Here is a 17,923-nt window from a genome sequence, read left to right on the forward strand (position 1 = left end):
CACGTGACATCCCCTTTTCATGTCCCGTGTCCCCTGTGCGTCCTACGCTTCGTGTTACAAAGAACTAAAAACGTCGGTCACCTTATGGCACCATGCAGGACCTGAGCGCCGTTAAGCAACTGCAGGGGAAAAGGTGTAGCAGTCACCACCTCCGATGGCCAGCGAGCCTCCGCACCTTGGAAAACAGCCAAACGTCGGCTTTTCGGCGCGGCACCAAGCAGCCGCGCGGAGCAGCGCTGGGGGTTCGCTCTTCGCCCTCGGCTGCGCGGCTCGGGCGTTAAGGCCTCGGGAGGCTCAGCCGCGCGAGGCCCTCCGATCTGGTGACAGACAACGTTCATTGTGCTTTAATCAGCGACAATGAATTAAATTGCACATATTAAAAGCCAGTTATCTAAGAACCCGTAGTTAGTGTCATACTTGTCACTGGAAGCAATACCCCTACCCTACTTACCAGGCCTGTTTTGGAAAACATCTACAGATCCGCGATCTTGGTAAGAAAAAGGCTGTTATTTATAAATTACAGGTTGAAGTCTCATTCAGGGTAAACCGGAGTCCTGCTAGGGGTGTCAGCTGAGCTAGACTGAATAGCGCCTGGTGACGATTTGGCTTTTTTAACACTGCAAAATCAATCAATCAGGGTCACACTAGCCCAGCACCGGTCGGGAAGGCGCGCTGTGCGCAGCGGGCCGATCCGCCGCCGAGGACTGCTCCTCCGCTGGGCTTCCTTGCCCACCGCAGTGACGCCAGGGATGGGACCGAGCTCGTTCTTAGGCTTTAGTTATAATATATATAAATGTAAATAAAAGAAGTTATTCCACTTTGCAACTAACAAACACGCCTTAAAAAGAAAAACATACACACGAGACTCTTCCCTTTGGATGAATATTTCCATTTATTCCAACTGGAAAAAACATTTTTTTAAATATACTTAAGTGTTGTTTTTTTTTTCTTTTTAAAGGAATAATAATTATCACATTGTCCTTTACAAACAACAAAAAAATTCCTAGCAATAGTCTGTGGTGTGGAGACATCCATCGTCAAAGGTCTCCGGCACCTGCCGCTTTGAGGAGGCAACGCTTTGCTCCCACGCTCTCGGCCGGGGCGCCCGGGCCAGCGCCAGCCCCGCGGCGGGCCGCATCCAGCCCCTCCGCCACGGGGCCGGGGCTGGTGGGCCGGCTCTCCGGAGCCGCTCCGGCAGCCCGAGATGCTCCTAAAGCTTTCGGGACGAGTGCCGCGCAGCGGGGCCACGTCTCCCGGGAGCAGCGCGGCTCAAAGCGGAGGTTTCCGTAACCCTCCCCGCCGCGGCGCCTCGCCGCATCCGCGGGGGCCGAGAGCCGCTTTGCCAACGCTCCTGCTCCGCCGACGGCAACGGGGGGGAGCCGGGTGCCAAAACACAGCAGCAGAGGCTGGGAACGGCCGCGAGAAGCCGCGCTCGTTCGCAATCCCGCGCGACGCCGGCCTCCTCCTCCGCCGGCCGGCCGGCCGGGCGAGGCGCCGGGACGCCGCTCCACGCCAGTACCTCAATGGTTTGAAAGCATACAGAGAAAAACTCACATCCACCATAACACAATACAGTTGAGCCCTATTTATATGACACTCGACCGTGTCGATGCTTCCGTCGGTTTGTTCTAGCTCCAGGATCGGGGCCTGATCCCGCCCTGGGAACGAGCGCCCAGCGGGAAGCGGCCTCGGAGAGGCGAGGGCGCCTCGCCAGGGCAGGACCAGGCCCGCTGGGAGTAGTTTGCAGTCGTTCTCTTAACGCGTTAGGTAGTAGGCAATATTGAAACTTCCACTTGGTAATGAACAGCAGTTAACATAACCCAGGAAACTAGAGCACCATAAGACAAGTCTATATTCAAAACAACGTCATGCTGACATCACACAATTGCACCATTACACTTTTATTTACTCCAAATAATAGTTCAACGTTTAGTAACTTCAGCATTCTCTACAGAGATGTAAAATTCCTTCTCCAGCTTTGGTCATTTACAACTTTGCAGACATTTGGTAGTTCTGGTCTTTTCTGTTTAACAAAAAAAAGTCACTTTTGCAACTGTCAGGATTCCTGTATTTGACTGATAGAGCGGTACCTGAAAATCACAGGTGTGAGCAGACTTCAAAATGCCACCGAGGCCTCTTCAAGATTTAATGAATCAGAAAATGTTCTCTTCATTTACCAGGAAACAAAACAAACTTAAAAAAAAAAAAGAGTTAAAAAAACCTCAAACAAATAACAACTCAAAAATTCACTGATATACTTAAGAAATCTGATGATGAAATGAAAAAGGGATTCCAAAGTACCATTTGTTTAGCTCTGGCTGAAAACAGTTATGAATGTGCATGCATTTTCCCAGTGACTCCTAAGATATAGAAATTCCTCTGATATTACAAAATACAAAAATATTTTCTCCAAACTCTCATTTACATTGCATTTACAACAATCATGGAAATAACTTAGGCTCCCACACTGTCTGAGAGACAAATTACTTACCAAAATGGGTAATGAAAAACAAAAGCGTGGTGAAAAGCAAAAGCTACTAGCGAACTGATGGTTATAGGAAACAGTGGTAACTAAAACATATGGACCAACGAAACTTTAAAGGGTGGCAGTATTTGGGAGAAAGAGGAAAAACTACTAGGTAAATATTACAGGCTAAAGTGAACTTTTTTTTTTTTTCCTCAAAGTAAGATGTGCAAAATATATTCACCGTGCCCACGATTATGACTATTTATAGAAGCCAGTCTACAACCTTCTTACAAAGCCCTAATCTTCAGGTCTTTTTGTTACAACAAAAGCGCTTACATGATCTAAAACAGTGCAAGTTTGTGAGTTAATTTACATTCTCTGAAGGTGCCCGGCAAGGATGCCATTAGGATATGATACAGTTTTTGCTCTTTTGCCTCTTCCGGCTGTGTAACTGTCCTCTGCCGCCCAAGGTGGAGGACTTGGGCACGCTGTAGGAGCCGTACTTGTGCAGCAGCTCTTCGCTGGTCACGTACCGGAGCCGGGCGGGTTGCGGAATCGGCTCCCCGAGGAAATAGCCTTCGTTGTCGGACTCGGAGGAGGAGGAGCAGGTCGAACACCAGTCGTACTCGGCGAAGTAGGGCCCCCACCGCTCGCCCAGGTGGTTCTGCAAGGCGAGATCCGACACGGTCCGCGGACACTGGCCGTAGACGTCCCTGCGGGGACCGTGCTCCCTGGCCTCTCTGCAGCTCCTCTGGGGCATGAACTGGTCGTAGTCTTCCCTGGCTCGCAGGGACGGCCGCTCCTTCAGCCGGCAGCACTGCTCGCTGGCGAGGTGGAGGGCGTTATCCGAACGGGAGCGGCGAGACCGCCGAGGCCTGTGCGGGCGGTAATGCCGGTCGTCGTCCCGCAGGTTAGTTCGTCGGCGCGTGCGCTCGCTCATGGGGGTGTGCCTGGCGCCGTCCTGCGCGGCCAGTTTGCTGCCGGGCACCCCGCTGCCGTAGTCGAAGCTCTGGTGCATCCGCCCGTGCGACGGCCGCTCTTGGTACCCGATGGGGCTGGCGAGGTTGTGCAGGTTGGGCTCCATGTCCTGGTACTGCTGCACGGACAAGAGGCTACGGACGGATTCGGCGCTTCGAAACTGCACGGAGGAATTCAGGGTCCCCATGTTGCTCATCTTCTCCGAGATGTTCATGCCAGAGTCTTTGCTCAGGTCCGGCATCGAGAACCTGGAGAGATGCTCCTGGCGCTTGGCTCCGCCGTCTGCAGAGAGGCCTTCGCAGGGAAAGGGGAAAGGAGGAAAGGAAAGAGAGTTAAGGAGGAGAGTTTTCTGTCGGCAGAGACGCAGCAAGAAGAGCTGGTTTTGGCCTGAGACTGCGCACTTCTGCTTTAAAAAAAACCTTGGTCTTTCAGATGCCCTCCTAAAGAGCCACCCAAGAGGCTGATTTTTTATTTTTTTTTAAAGAAAGCAGCTGGTTCCCCCTTTGGGGAAATCGCACCAATTTAAGGTGTTTTGAATTGGACTCCAAGGAACGTTAGATGCTTTTCATGACTTCCTTCTCCATATGTCTATGCTGTCTGCGACTTGACAGGAATAACTAGTGATACCCAGCGACAAATTCATGCGTCGGAGGTAACCTGAGGTCTCCCGCACGCTGAAATAACTAGGGTGCCATGATCCGGCGCCCACACCTTGCACAAGGATGACATGCTCTGAAGGAGTTAATAAAGAACAAAGCTGAAAACAGGGCCACCAACTAATTCAGACTCGTCCCCACGCTGCAGAGCCACAGGTCCCAGGGTGACACACGTGACAGGCCCATCTGAACGCAGCCCTAAGCTTGGCCAGGAGAAGGCAGGCGTGCACGGACACGGGCTAGTCCAGCACCACCACCGAGCTGCCCTCCCACGGCTCCTCCCGGCCAGGGGAAGGCGCCTGTCCCCAGGCACCGCGTGTCTCACTGCTTGAGGTTCAGAAGGAGCAAAAAACCAAGCAAAGCCAGAGACCACCCACTGGAGTTCCCTGTAGGAAGAAAAAGAGCTGGAGGGTCAGGTCGCGAGCAGCTCACTGCAGATATCCAGGGAGTCGGACTTGGAGAGGAGCCAGGAGAGACAGCTCCAGCTTTCCATGTAGCCCCGATGAGCTTCCCTGCCTGGGAAAGCGGCCCGCTGGGGCTCCCCCGCATGCTCGGCAAGCCCTGAGCTCCTGCAAGGTGCTTTCCATCAGCCTCCAGCCCGGGAAGCCTTCAACCAGGCAGCGGAGAAGCGAGGAGGCAGCTCAGCACCCTCCCACGAGCGAGACGCTCCGCTCTCCCCACCTCTCCCCAGGCCCCGGCCGGCTTTCTGGGGGTTTTCTGGCTATTTTCTGGCTATCTCCATGTAGGCTTGACGACTGGCAGCAGTGAGCGCTTGCATTACAAGCTCAGGACAGCACATTTCGCAAGCTCTTTCAAAGGAAATACATTCCAGCCCAAACGAAACGCAGAGTGTTTGCTTTGGCACTCTTCTCCTCGCCGTTCTTCGACACTCGCCCTGCGCAGACCAAATCCTGAGCGCCCTGCACCATCAGCACGGTTTTCAACATGACGCACACCCCTTATGCAATCGCCGAGAATTTACGACTTTGTAAATTAATTAAAAAAACCAACAACCCAGTCCACAATTCAAGAATAAACTGCTTTTTCCCTTAACAAAAGCTGCTTACATTTCATCAAGAGCTCAGCTCCTTTGGCATTAGCTGTCGCCTGCCAAACATTAACGAGAACAAGGCCTGCCGTTATCAACCCTGCTTACAGTCTGGTTCAGTGTTTCTTTGGACTTGGCCTTAAAATGATCAACGGATACTGCAAAAATGGTCAAAAAGGTCTTTCAGAAGTGCCCATCCCAGCCTCATCCTTTGCTCCGTGGCACCAGTGAGGGCTCTGGCACTTCAGTACAACCCGCTGTCAATATTTTATCCCAGCCCTTGCACTGTTTGGCTTTATTCCCCGAGTCCCAGCTGCTGGAGCCACGTTATAAAGTGAGAATCTCTGCTTGTTTGCTTTTCTGCTTTAATCAAGATGTTTCTCGATTTTATGACCGCAGAGGAAAGTTAAGCGAAGGCAACCCCCGAATGCCCTAGGAGGAAAAGCGAGAGGCCGGGTTAGGAAAGGAAAAAGCCACATTTTGTTTCGGAAAGGACGCACTTCCCAAGGCCGCCGCGTGGCTTCCTGAAGCCACCCCGACCTCTGGTTTTGGTGGGAAGCGCGTTAAACCAGCCCTGCCGCCGCCTGAGCCTCCCCGCCGGCACGGCTGCTTGGCGGTAGTCCTGCGCCGCGGGACTCACAGCCACCTGCCCGCTTTCCCCCCGCCGCCACGCGAGCGAGGATTATCCTGGCAAACGCCTCCTCCCTGCCGGAGCTGCTGTCTCCTGCGTTTCGATCCCGCCTGCGCCGTTTCCCACCTTGGTCGCTCCCCCTCCCTCCCCAGCCTCTTCCGTGTCGTCACGGAGGAGCTGAACGTCCCCCAGGGAGCGAGAGGCGACTCCTTCACGGGATAACGGCGGGATTCCCGGTGGAGCCCGTCTGAATTTGCATCCCGGCTGCCGACGGCTGAATGGGGCCTTAATCGGATCTGTCAGACGACAGCTAAGGGAAACGAGCTCTCGGGGACATCTGGAGCAGCCGTGCCGGGCCGGCGAGAGTCCCGAGGTACAGGGGAGCTGCGATGATGGCCCTTGCCTTGCCACCACGGGTGCTCTTCGGGGACATGCTGGGAGGAGCAGCCTTGTGTGCTGGGCGCCTCAGGGACACGGGTGGCCAGGAATAACTCTGCGCTCTGCTACCCTCCAACACAGCTTCCATGCTTTGACTGGGAACTGTTTAAGTGATATGAGGGCTGATCTCCATTTCCTGGCCTTTTTTGCAATTTTGGTGCGGGCAACTCCACAGATTCACTTGCAGCTGCAGATGGGGAAGGCAGACCCAGCGCTTCGCATGTTGGGTTTCTGCAAGAGCCCCGGGTCCCCGGTCCCCTTGCCAGCGCCCTGCACCGCGTACAGCAGGCGCTTTTGCTTCTGCTCCTCAAAGCGCTGGCCAGCGCGCAGGGAAACCATTTCGAACGAGGGACAGCTCACACTGCAAGGTTTAATCAGCCATTATTAGGTCCGGGGGACATTTTGGCTGTTCACCCAGATGGCCTGATGATAATTAAGCACACGCATTTTTAAGATCTGGAATCGCCGGGAAAACGTTGATTGTAACCCGAATCCAGCACTGAGCACCTATACCAGGGTCACCAGCGAACGGACCTAAGGGTGCAATAGCGCGCACCCTCGGCAGAGTACAACGAAGCAAGCCCGAGATCAGCCAGATACCTTAATTTCTGCATCTAAAAGAGCGGGAGACTTTTCCCTTGCAGAGGGCCAAAGAAAGGTGTCTTTCCAAGCACGCTTGGCAGGCTCCACGCGCACACCTCAAGCGCTCCAGCAGCAACTCACCCAGAAAATCACGTGGCCGGGGCCATCGGAAACACTGCCGAGGGCCACCCCCGGCCCCCGGCTGCTGCGGCTCTGACCCTGCTGTCTCCCCCGAACCCCCCTTGGGAGAAAGCTTAGCCCCGCTGCCGCCCACACGGAGGCCAGGAGGAAGAGGGGGAAGCATCAGAGACGTTTCACTTCTGAGATGAGCTTGGCCAAGTCTAAACTAAATCCATTTAAGAAGTGTCCCGCATTTCACGCCGCTTGCCACGGTTGAATTTTCCCACTCTGTTTGAAGCAAAGTCAAAGGAGCGCTTGCACCACAGGAGGGAATGAGGTGAACCTCAGCGGAAAGAAAAAGTTCCCTTCGCTTCTGTCTTACAAAACTGACTTAGTCTGGAGATGCCCAAATTTGTTTTTATCTGTAATAGGGATGCCTTTCACCCATTTGCAAGCCAAGATTTCTTTGCACAGCACCACTGCAGATACTCAGAGCTCTGCGTAGCCTTTGTGGTCACAGAGCACCAGGCTCCAGGTCGAGGATGTGACTTCCAACCCATGCCGAGTAAAGGTGCTCCCAGCCTTAACTTCACGTTCACGCTGGGGCGAGGGGGGCTAAGACCTCCCGAGGGAGCTGCAAGGATGCACCAAGAGCAGGAGATGCCTTCTCCCTGCCGAGGGCCAGGTTGGTCTTTCGGAGCACGGGAAATAACTCCTTCCGCTCCCCGTGGAGCCGTAAAGCCTCGGCAAGGAGCAGCGGGACCGCGCCAAGAGCGCTCCCGCCTGTCTGGAGAGAGTTCAGGGGACAGCAATAACAATTTGTCTAAAAAATGTGATCTAGAAAACATGACCTAGGAGGAAAGTTTGAAAGAACAGGGGTTGTTTAGTCTAGCAAAGCGAAGGCTGAAGGGGATATAATAACAGCTTTCAAATACAGAAGAATGCTTGCAGAGAGGAGGGGAACGCATTATTCTCCATGTCCACCGAATTACTGCAAGGAAAATTCAGCTCAGAGAAGAGTATCTCCCTATATAATCACCGCAAAGATCGCCTGGAGAGGCTCCGTCACAGGAGGATTTTCAGAACAGGTCGGTCGAGCATCGGCCTGTGTGTTGGGAAAGACTGCGGAGAGCCCAGGGGATGGAAATAAAGACAGTCAGAAGTCTGCTAAATGCGATGCTGGAGGAAACTGCTGAGCACGGACCACTTCAGCGCATGCAAACCGCCATCCCGGCTTGCAGCGGTACTATGCGCAGTGCCTGGCCTCTTGCAGCCAGCACGGCTTTGGCGCAGCTCTGCCGATCCGTCGCCTGGCCAACCGCAGCCGCAAGGGAAGGGCAGCAGAAAGATGGGAAAAGCCCCGAGAACAGCAGCAAAAACGTTCAGACACCGAGAAAAGAGGACCTGCGGAGAAAGCAAGGCTTAGCCCCAAGGGGCAGGTTTCGGGGAGGAAAGGACCGAAGCAGAGGTGGAGCCGCGGGTGCCCCGCTGAGCACCCGGCCGCTCGTCACACCCCACGCCAAGGTGACAGGTTCCAGGGGCAAAAGCGGGGTGGTTTCGGGTCTGCCATCCTCCGCAGCCATTAACGCTGGGAAACGGACCTTCCCTTCAGTCACCTTGCATTTTAAAGCCAAATTTAAAGACCGAATTGAGGCCCCATCTTCTTGAATTACCCATATTTATTTACGGCCGCTGTAGCTGCCTCTTAACGAAGTGTTTCACGGGGGAGCACAGTTAACGATCTGATTGAGCACCAACCTGGACAAAAGGGAGCGCGAGGGAGACCCTGCCACGCGGCGGCTATTTTTCTAATAAGGAAATCCAAGAATCTGCTCCAAAAGACCGTCCGGGGGAGCCGGAGGCTTGCTGCAGCCCACGGTGTGAGCCGGCTTTTACTGCACAGCTCTCCGGCCCTTTCCCCCTCATCCTTGCGAGCCGTCCGTGGGGGCGCGTTAGCCCTTAAACGAGCGGGGAAGGCATGTCGCCTCCTGCACCGAGGCCGGTGCCTCGCGAAGGATGTGCGGTGGGATCCTCCCGCAGTCCCACCGCAGCCCTCCGCCCGTCTTACAGCAGCGCATCCCCACGCAAAATAACAGCCGAACACGCAACCTGCTGCTATTCCTTGGACGTACCGCCGCTGAAACCCCGCCACGACAAAGCAGGCGCACCTGCTTGACTCTCACCGGCTTCAGCGCGCGCTCTGCTAAGCCGGGGCTGCAGGCTGCACGGACGAGGAGCTGTTAAAACACTCGGCGAACGACGGCAGAGCGGCAGCGGCTCCCGTCCCAGCCCAGCGGTCCGGCATCTCTCGCTTCCAGCCCTGCCGCGCCGGGGCCCCATCTCTCCCCGTGACACGGGATATGTTTGCAGCCCGGCCCTGAGAATTTAAAGGGAACTTAGGCGAAACTGCCGTGCCCGTGATTTGTTTACGGCTCGGCGTCGTCTCCCTCCTGCCCGACCTCGGGAGCTGCAGCAGCGAAGCAGAGCGGTTCTATAACTGCAAAGCGCTGGAAGCGGACGTGGCGCAGGGCGAAGGCAGGCAGCCTGGTAGCGCGGGCAGAGCCGTCGCGCCTGCCAAGCGGATGGAGGTCCCAACACATCTCAGTGTGTGGCCGCTTCCTGCAGATCCCAAGGATTTTGGGGTGCACTTCATGCCCAGCCAGTCCCTCCGTCTGGCTCTCCGAAAGCAAGTCCCTATCCCGGTGCCGCCTGGGCAAGCAGTTAGAGTGAAACTTGGCAATCCCCTTGCAGCCCCCCTGCAATCCCCTTGCAATCCCCCTTTCCTTCTGCCCCGGGCAGCCTCCGTTCGCTGCAATATGGGGGCACGCTCAGGCCAAGTTCCTCCACTGCCGGTGCGCTACCAGTGGGGGTTTTATGCCTGTCTGCAGCCCCAGCGCTCCCACGGTGCCCAGCCATGGTGGAAGGAGAACCTCTGTCTTCACAGGTTGGGTTTTGAAACTGCCCGCCTTGGGTGCAGGGACGGCATGCCGGGGTCTCTACGTTGCAACGAACCCCACCAGCCGTCCTGCCGAATGGCTCCAAAGCAATATTACTGCCCGTGCCTGGGGGAAAGGGGGGTGTTGGGAGCATGCCGGAGAGCCGGGAGTCTCCTTTTTGTTAGGAAAAGTCAAAACCAGCCAAATGGCGCTAAAGGCCTATCTGCACATAATACCAAGTGGTGCAATGACCTCATTTTATGATCCCTCTTGGATGGTGGCTTCTGTCTCCCAGTGCCAGCAAGCCTAGCACCTTAGGGAAAAGGACAGAATAAGAGAAAAAAGGTTATTTTGGGACTCTCCCACCTCAACGGACGTGTCTAGGGCAGCCTCCCTCTCCAGTCCAGGCAAGAGAGAGAAGCACTGTCAGGTCGTGGTGGTGCCTGCAAGCTGTAGACCATCCACTCACCGCTGAGGACACGAGGCTGGGGACCTGCTCCCTGGCTCAGACAGCTTGCCCCTGGTGCCTCCGTACCACCCTCCATCTTAGCGGGCAGGAAGAATTTGGGCCCGGAAGTGGGATTTTTAGGAGCTGCCCCCAAACTCTCAATGCAGGGAGAGGCTGAGCCATTGAACACATCTGGAAAATACGTCCAGGTCCTTCATCTGTACTACAAAAACAAAGATAAACAGTTTTTTGGGGGTTTTTTGGTTGTTGTTGTTTTACAGCTTCCAACCTCTCCTAACATTGAGGAAGAAAAGGGGAATGGAGACAAACTAAGCAGTCAGGTCCCTTTTTGCAAATCAGTCTTGCAAGGATCAGAGATGATACATGTGCATTCATACATCTCTCTCTTTTCTGGATATATCACAGTTGTTTAGTCCTGGCAAAACAAGCTAGTTGGGGCCTTTGGGCATCTTACGATAAGGATGATAAGAAAAACTTGTGCCATACATGCGAAATTACATTCCCCACTGTAACTGCACCAGTTTAACAGCTTTTTTTCCTGGATTTATACCTAAAACAGATGAGAGGGGGGGCATGAAGCTCTGCTGTTATCCTTGACCAGACTCATTTTCTCAAGGAATACTTAAAGTCTATCTCTCCTTCGGCATATGCCAGTGCCACCATTCAATGTGACCTTCCCTCCAAAACACTCCTGCTCTCTGCAAGCAGCACACAAACAGACTGCTACGGGAGAATAAAATTGAGCCTGCAGGTACTTTCTTAAGCGGGCTATTAGACCAGCTGGCATGCTGTGGAAATGGCTGCTTGGAATCAGCAGAGATCAGCTTCTGATTTCTAATTCGGCTGCTAGGCACATACCGCGCTTCCATAGCCTTTTCAGAGGCCGATGCAAGCACCCCGTGGACTAGCACCGCTCTGGGAACACCACAGACCTTGGGGTCGGTCTGTACCAGATTGAGTATCCTCTGGGAAATGATTAACCTCTGGCAGGATCACACTCCTTCCCATGAGAAAAAAATCCCTGGATGGGCTCGTCCTGATTGCTTAATGAAGGGAGCTAGGGTGCCGACACTGCTGCAGTACCGCTGCTTTGTACTGTTGCTAATGCCATTGAAAAAAACAAAGGAAAAAAATCAAAAGCAGCCAAAGGAAATCAAGCATACAAGATAAAATACAGCGAGAAGTAGCTCTCTTGGAAGCAGAGCCGGGAAACGTTTCCAGGTCTCAGCTGAGCATCCCGAAGCAGCCCCGAGGGCCGGGCTTCCCAGGGACGCTCCCAACGCGGCCGCCCGCGAGCCAGCGCGCCCTCAGCGCCCGAGGGCTCCTCGTCCCGCAGCGCCCCGAGCCCGTCCGCGCGCTTCGACCCCGGCCGGCTCGCCCGAGCGCCGCAGACGCGACTGCCAAACACAAGCGCGAAGGGAAAGGAGAGCTGAGACCGACGGGCAGCAGCCTCTCCCCCTTTGCCACGGGCGGCGTTCGCATCCATCACGTCCGCGGGGATTACACAAGCACAGCCGGGGGGGACGGAGATGCTGCCGTCTAACTTAAACCCGGAAACAAAGCAAAAGGACGGTTACGGCTTAAATTCCGGTGCCTAACTGGGGTCCCCGCTAATGCACGAACAGCCACGGTGCGACAGCGGGTCGCGGCCGAGCGCGTCGGGGCGAGCGCCCACGAACACAGGCTCAACGTGCTGCCGCACGTCTCTCGCGAGGAGCTCGCTTTAAAGCGATTAAGCGGAGCCTCGTTAGGAAGACGCTCCCTAGGACGTCACTTAATTCTTGTGGGAGAGCAGCGATCCCAACCGCCCCGGCTCGCACGCGCCGCCTGCCCGGCCCTGCCGGCGTCCGCTCCAGGAGGACAAGCCACCTTGCCGGCGAAGGGGCGCAGGAGCCTTGGGGTCCCCGGGGCCCCCCGACGCGCTTAAGCGCAGACCTAACGTAACTCGAGGACGGACGCCCGGTTCGGACGTCACCACGCGCGCTCCAAAGCGGGCGGCCGACTCAGCCCGAGCGCAGCCCTCCCGGAGGCCACCGGCCGCTGCGGACGGAGGGGAGGTGCGGGCGCGGACACCGCCGAGCGCACCAGGGAGCGCCTCCGTTTCGGGGCACTTCCCAGGCCGAGCTCCCGGAGACGGGCAACCCGCTGCACCGCGATGCCCCCCGCGCGCGCGCCCGGAGGGTCTCAACGCTGCTGAACGTATTAAAAATACTACCGGGACAACGCGTGGTCGCAGGAGGCAGCCTTCTGTGCAGGGGACAGGGACGACAGCCACCGCTCGGCTGTCCTCTGCTCTCACTGACATCTCCAGCTAATTAGTGGTTGAGCTGTGATAGAAACATCACAGCGAAACCCGCTGCCAGGAAGGAATCAGTCAGCTTGTAACATGTGCTCTGCAGGTCGGGGATTGTTTGCCCTTCAGCTCCCTGTAAAAACAGAACGTTTTCAGCGATGCCATAAAAATATCAGACGGATTCAGTGTTAATTATTTCATTTCAGGAGGCGGAGCAACCGCGCGGAGTTAGTAACTCAAAGGGACTTGTTTTCTTGGCGTGACTGAAAGCCTGGAGCTCCTTGCTGGGTGGAAGTCACCAAACGAATTCGCTGGAGGACCCTGCGTGCTTCCCGAGTGCAACTTATGGGAGCCCGGCATGTGGAAAAGAGCTCTCTGGAGCAAGCCTGGTTTTCATTTGCAAAGTATTTACCACGGAGCTTGCGTTGCAGGGGGCCCCGGCTGAGCGCCTCCGACGGCCAGGCTCGGCCGTCGCGGGAGCAGGGAACGCCGCGGAGCGGAGCGGCGGGGTGCTGCACCCCGCGTCCTGGCGCCGGAGAGGGGAGACCCCCGCCGCCGAATGCACACGGCAGCTAGGGCTGCAGCTGAACAGCTGCTTTGCGCCTGAGCTCCAAAAAAAAAATGCTCGTGGGCAGGTCAGCAAATCCCTCTGTCCTCAAATGCTGCCTATTAAACGGGATAATGATTCCCTCCCTTTGTCCGCGACGCTCTCCGCTGGAGGAGCTGCCTGTTATTATCGCAGTGCCCAGCCCCGGAGCTTGAGCGGAGCCGGCTTCCAAAGCAGGAAAAATTACTAGATCTCAGGCATTAATAAAAATGTTATCACCTCACTCTTCAGAGGTACTGCTTAAATTCATTACAAGCCTCATCATGCTGAGCAACTTCTCCAAAAAGCAGGAAAGAACAGAGTCATTAACACTGACACCGTCTGCAAGGAAATTTGTGTTTTAAGTACATATGGAAGCCGGGTGCCTTGGACAGATCTCCCTCCCAGCGTTTTAGAAAGGGGCTTCTAAAATGCAAGGCAGAATGAGTTTTCGCCCGAATACAAGTTGCTAAGTTTCTTGTCTCTTGACCTGTGTCCTTGATATCTTGTTACACTTAATCTCCAAAGTATGAAACAATCACCTCCATGCTCATGCATTGCTCACACGAGCCCGCGGTTGCTCAAGACTCTTTGTACCGACGGGGTTTGCACAACACGGGTCTTAACAACAGGAGCCGCTTTTGAAACTTGAGGCTTTGCTTCCGAGAACCTCGTTCCTGAGAACGATTCCCGACTCCCTCTCCACGTCACGTCTCTTCTTTTCCTGCAGATATCCAAGCTGCTTGAGCAACCCCCCCCTCCATCCCGTTAGCTCCTCGTCCCCCACCTTTGCCGGTTAGGGAAATTGTGGCTGACCACGGAGATGGCTGCAAACCCCGGTGCAGGGCTGGGAGGCACCGGGACAACGCCGCCGACACGCCAGCTCAGCCTGGGCACACGCGTGGGACACGCTCCAGGCTTCGAGCACCCTCCAGGCTGCTCGCTGCGGGATGAAAGTGGGAAGGACGGACTCGATTTTGCAGGGTGCAGGGCATGCACAAATCCATACAATGCTTGGCTCAAGCGGGAAAGCGCTGGGGGAGGGGAGAAGAAAGCGAGCCAGTATCTCTGGCGAACACACCAGATTTGGGATTTTCTTTTCCAAGAAGTTTTCTGCTTAGGGACTCTGGAGCAAAAGACGTTAGTTGTGCCAGATTAGCGCAGTCATCCGAAAACGTAAACTACTGTAGGCTCAAGAAAAACACGGTCGCGCGGGGCTCTGAACTGAGCCCAAAGCCTGTCTGCAGACCAGATACCCACTGGATTCGCTTTTAATGCACATACATGCATTCCTGCAACCACAAAATGAAAACAAAACACATTTGGAGAAAGATGGCTACAGAATATTTCATTAGGAGGCACTCATGGGAAAAGGGCACGGTTGGACCGGAAAAGCGTCTTGCCCGATTTTTTTCCCTACAACAGGATGAGAAGACGAGAACAAGAGCTGCGTATAAAGGGGAAGGAATCTGTCTTAACTAGTAACATGCTTGACAACTGCGTAACATGCAAAAGGGGTTAACTGCGCCTACTTCAAAGTATTTAAAAATAGTTTTAGCCCTCAGTGGCTGCTTGCAGCAGTTCTTTAGATGCTGAACGCTGGAATCTGTCTCTGCTTTAGCAGTTGGCCTTGGTTCTTCCCCCTCTTTACAAAGGGGAGGATTAAAGAGCTTGGAAACATTTGTTTTGAACTATGCGGAAAGGCCAACCACCTATAAAGCGCTGTGTTGGGTAAACAAGCAAGCGCAGCAAGCCAGCGGTGCCACGCACGACCGCCGGGGTCCCGGCAGGCAGCGCTGCGGCACCGAGCGCTCAGCCTCCGCGGGGCGGCCGCGCTTGCAAAGGCCTTAGCGCAGCTCAAGGGAGGAGTCCTTTCTTCTTTTTTTTTAAACGGGGAAACAAGCAGAGGTTTCTGTATTACTGAAAATGTTTATTTAAGCCTCCGAGCGTGCAGGGAGCACCAGCGAATCAGGAGGCAAAGCAACCCATCAGCCTCACCCTGTTGTGTTTAAAGAGAAACCTGGGAGATCCCTGGCGGAGGGAGGAAATGTTTCGGTTATGTTTAGCCTTAATGGGAAGACACGTGTATCAGAGGTACGCGGGCGCACACCCAGCGTGGCGCCGGCCCAGAGTACACACAGCCTCGTCAAGCGCACCGGCTCGGATCGCATGCAAACGCTTTCCCCTTTCCACTGCTGGCTCCCTGCGTTTCCCTTTGGCACGGCGGCCGGTGAGCCCGCTCGACTCGGCTCGGGAAACTCCTCCTCGCTCTGCGCCGCGGGGCTGCAGGCTGTTTTTGCGCACTACAAAGGCAATTAGGCTGTCAGGCCCCAGGAGCAGCCCAAACCTTTGATCATCACCTGAACGCACTCCCGTGCCTGCTCCCAGGCTCTGCCAGTCCGCTCCCACCGAGCCAGGGAAAGCTTCCCGTCCCAGCCGCCCGCGCTGCTCCGGGCTGACGTACCTGTGGCGTTGGAAAGCGCGAGGGACTCCATGGAGCCCCGCGGGGTCTGCTCCGTGGGCGTGAGGTCCTCCGTGAACTTAAGTGCGTTGATGGGATGCCGGGTCCGACACTGCTGTGTCGGCATCCCGCCTTCCTCTTCGTCTTCTTCGTACTTTGGGACTTTCATGCTTCCTCTGGTCTCGGGGAAGCTCTGGTTGGACATATCGCTGTAGCTCTCCTGCGAGCGAAGCCTTCCCGAATAGTAGTCGTCTCTGCAGTCCTGGATGAAGCTGCTGCTGTGGCCCTTCATTGCCAGCGAGGAACTTCTCTTTGGGTTGCTGAAGTGTTTAGCCCATAAGTCTGGCTGGGAGGCTGGCACCTGGCTGGGGTTATACGAGGTCCTTATATTGCATTGGCTGAGAAGCTGCAGAGGGCTTTGGGACTGACTCTGCTCCATTTTATTCCCGTAGTGATAGAGCTCCTCCCTGCTCCTCCACAGGTGCTCTCTGTTGAGGCTGGGCGTCTGACTGGAGAGGCTCAGCAAGTCCATCTGCAGCGAGAGCGGATCCACGTCGGTGGAAAGGCGGTTCGAGGTCACCTGCAGCTGGCCGCACTGGTTCAGCATGCTCTCCTCGGCCTTCCCTTTGTTCTTGCCGATTTTGGCGCTGCGGCGGGATTCCTTCGCCCTCGCGTTCTGAAACGCCGAATCCGACGAGTCCGAGCCGTTGGGGTCGTCGCCGACGCTGCACGCCCGGGAGCAGAATATCTGCCCTTGCTTGGGGAGGAACGGCCGGCCCAGGAGGGACTTCTTGCACTGAGCGCAGCAGAAACAGGTCTCGGTGGCGTGCCAGTGTTGACCGTCGTACGTCATCTGGCCTTGGTCGATACCTTGAGGGGGGAAACCACACAGAAAGCGTCAGGATTAAGCCACATATTGGACGTTAAGCGCTCCCTTCCTGAAACTTTATGTGCCCATCACTTACCGCTGCACTTAACACTCGTGTTGAGCAGCCGTCCCATATGAGCGATACATACCCGGGCTCGCTTTCGAAAGGGCTTCGGTGGGGTTTCTCCAGTGAGTGAAACTAAGCCCATTTCTAATTCTTTGCAGGTTCCAGGCTTTTGCTGCGGAGTTACTCAATGTTGGAAAAGGCAGCAGAATCGAGCCTCAAGGCTATTTCATATTAAATGGGGATATTTCCGATCATAAAGCAGAGGAATGCAAGAAGTTCTCCATAAAGGTCTTGAAGTCAAAGCAATAATATGCTGACTGTTTTAAAAAAACAGAAAAAATCTCCAACCAAACCGTGAAGGGGAATTTGTGCTGCCTTCGTAACTGCGTAGCAGAAGGGGATCGCATACCCCGTCCCTCGCTGCTCCGTTCCCCACCGAGTTTCCGTCCAAACTTCATTTTAACGGAGAGGGTGCACCCAAAGGAGAGGGGAAGGAGGTCGCCCCCGGCACCTGGGCGAGTCCCCTCACCTCCCAGCCGGGTTTCGACCCCTCCTGGGCCGAAGGGAAGGAATTAAGTCATTGGGGGCCTGACAAAGCGACTCTGTCCCCGGCAAGCAAAACCCCAGGGTCATCACCGCCGCGGGGCAGAGCGGCTGTAGGTGCAGTAGCACTGATTACCCCGTATTTACCGGGGAATTCTCTCCAGCTCGTCGCCGTACTCCAAAGCCGGCGCCGAACCGCCCCGCATCCCCGCTACCCGGGTCGCTGGCACGTCAGGTGCGGGCTGCGCGGGGCCGGGCACGCGGGCGCAGCGCGGGCTGGTACACGCGGCGCAGCCCACGGCGACCGGTGCCGCCAGGGGATTTGGAAACCAACACTCCGATAACGGCCCGCTTCGTTCCAAGCTAAATGTGCTTTAGCACGATTGGTTATTTTTTTTCTTCCCTTTATAACGAGCGAAATGCTTTTATATAAGGAGTGAAAAGAGGGAGAAGACAGTGGGCGGGATGCGATCAGCTCCCTGCTCGGTCACCTGCAGGCGTCTCAGGGAAAAAGGAGCGCGTTTTCCTCACCCGGTGACTCTAACGTACAATCCCATTCTTAAAAGTCACAGGCGCACGCTTAGCTCTAATTTATACGGCTGTTAAGAGCAACCTTCAGTGGCTACTCCTCGCAGTCTGCAGTGCAGTGCCTTGCGCGAAATGGCTGCAGTCCCTCTTCGCGCGAAATGAGCAGCCGTACAGCAAGACAGCGTCTCCGTCCCGCAAAGCCGACACGCGCAGCCCCCATCCAGCTACGGCACCGGCTCAGCCTCGCCCAAG

The 17,923-nt window shown here is 55.5% G+C and overlaps 1 protein-coding gene across 1 annotated transcript in view; it reads right to left on the bottom strand.

Moving 5' to 3' along the window:
* Window positions 1-873: 873 nt before the first annotated feature.
* PRICKLE2 (prickle planar cell polarity protein 2) overlaps window positions 874-17,923 on the bottom strand; it is a 117,610-nt gene continuing 100,560 nt past the window's right edge. Inside the window, exons 8-9 of the mRNA XM_067303433.1 lie at window positions 15,669-16,535; window positions 874-3,739 (exon numbers count right to left, since the gene is read on the bottom strand). Of these exons, the coding sequence (XP_067159534.1) occupies window positions 2,871-3,739; window positions 15,669-16,535 (1,736 nt within the window). The 3' untranslated portion in view covers window positions 874-2,870. The remainder of the gene's footprint in view (window positions 3,740-15,668; window positions 16,536-17,923) is intronic.

Source organism: Apteryx mantelli, chromosome 12 (assembly GCF_036417845.1).
Source record: "Apteryx mantelli isolate bAptMan1 chromosome 12, bAptMan1.hap1, whole genome shotgun sequence".
Lineage (NCBI taxonomy): Eukaryota > Metazoa > Chordata > Aves > Apterygiformes > Apterygidae > Apteryx > Apteryx mantelli.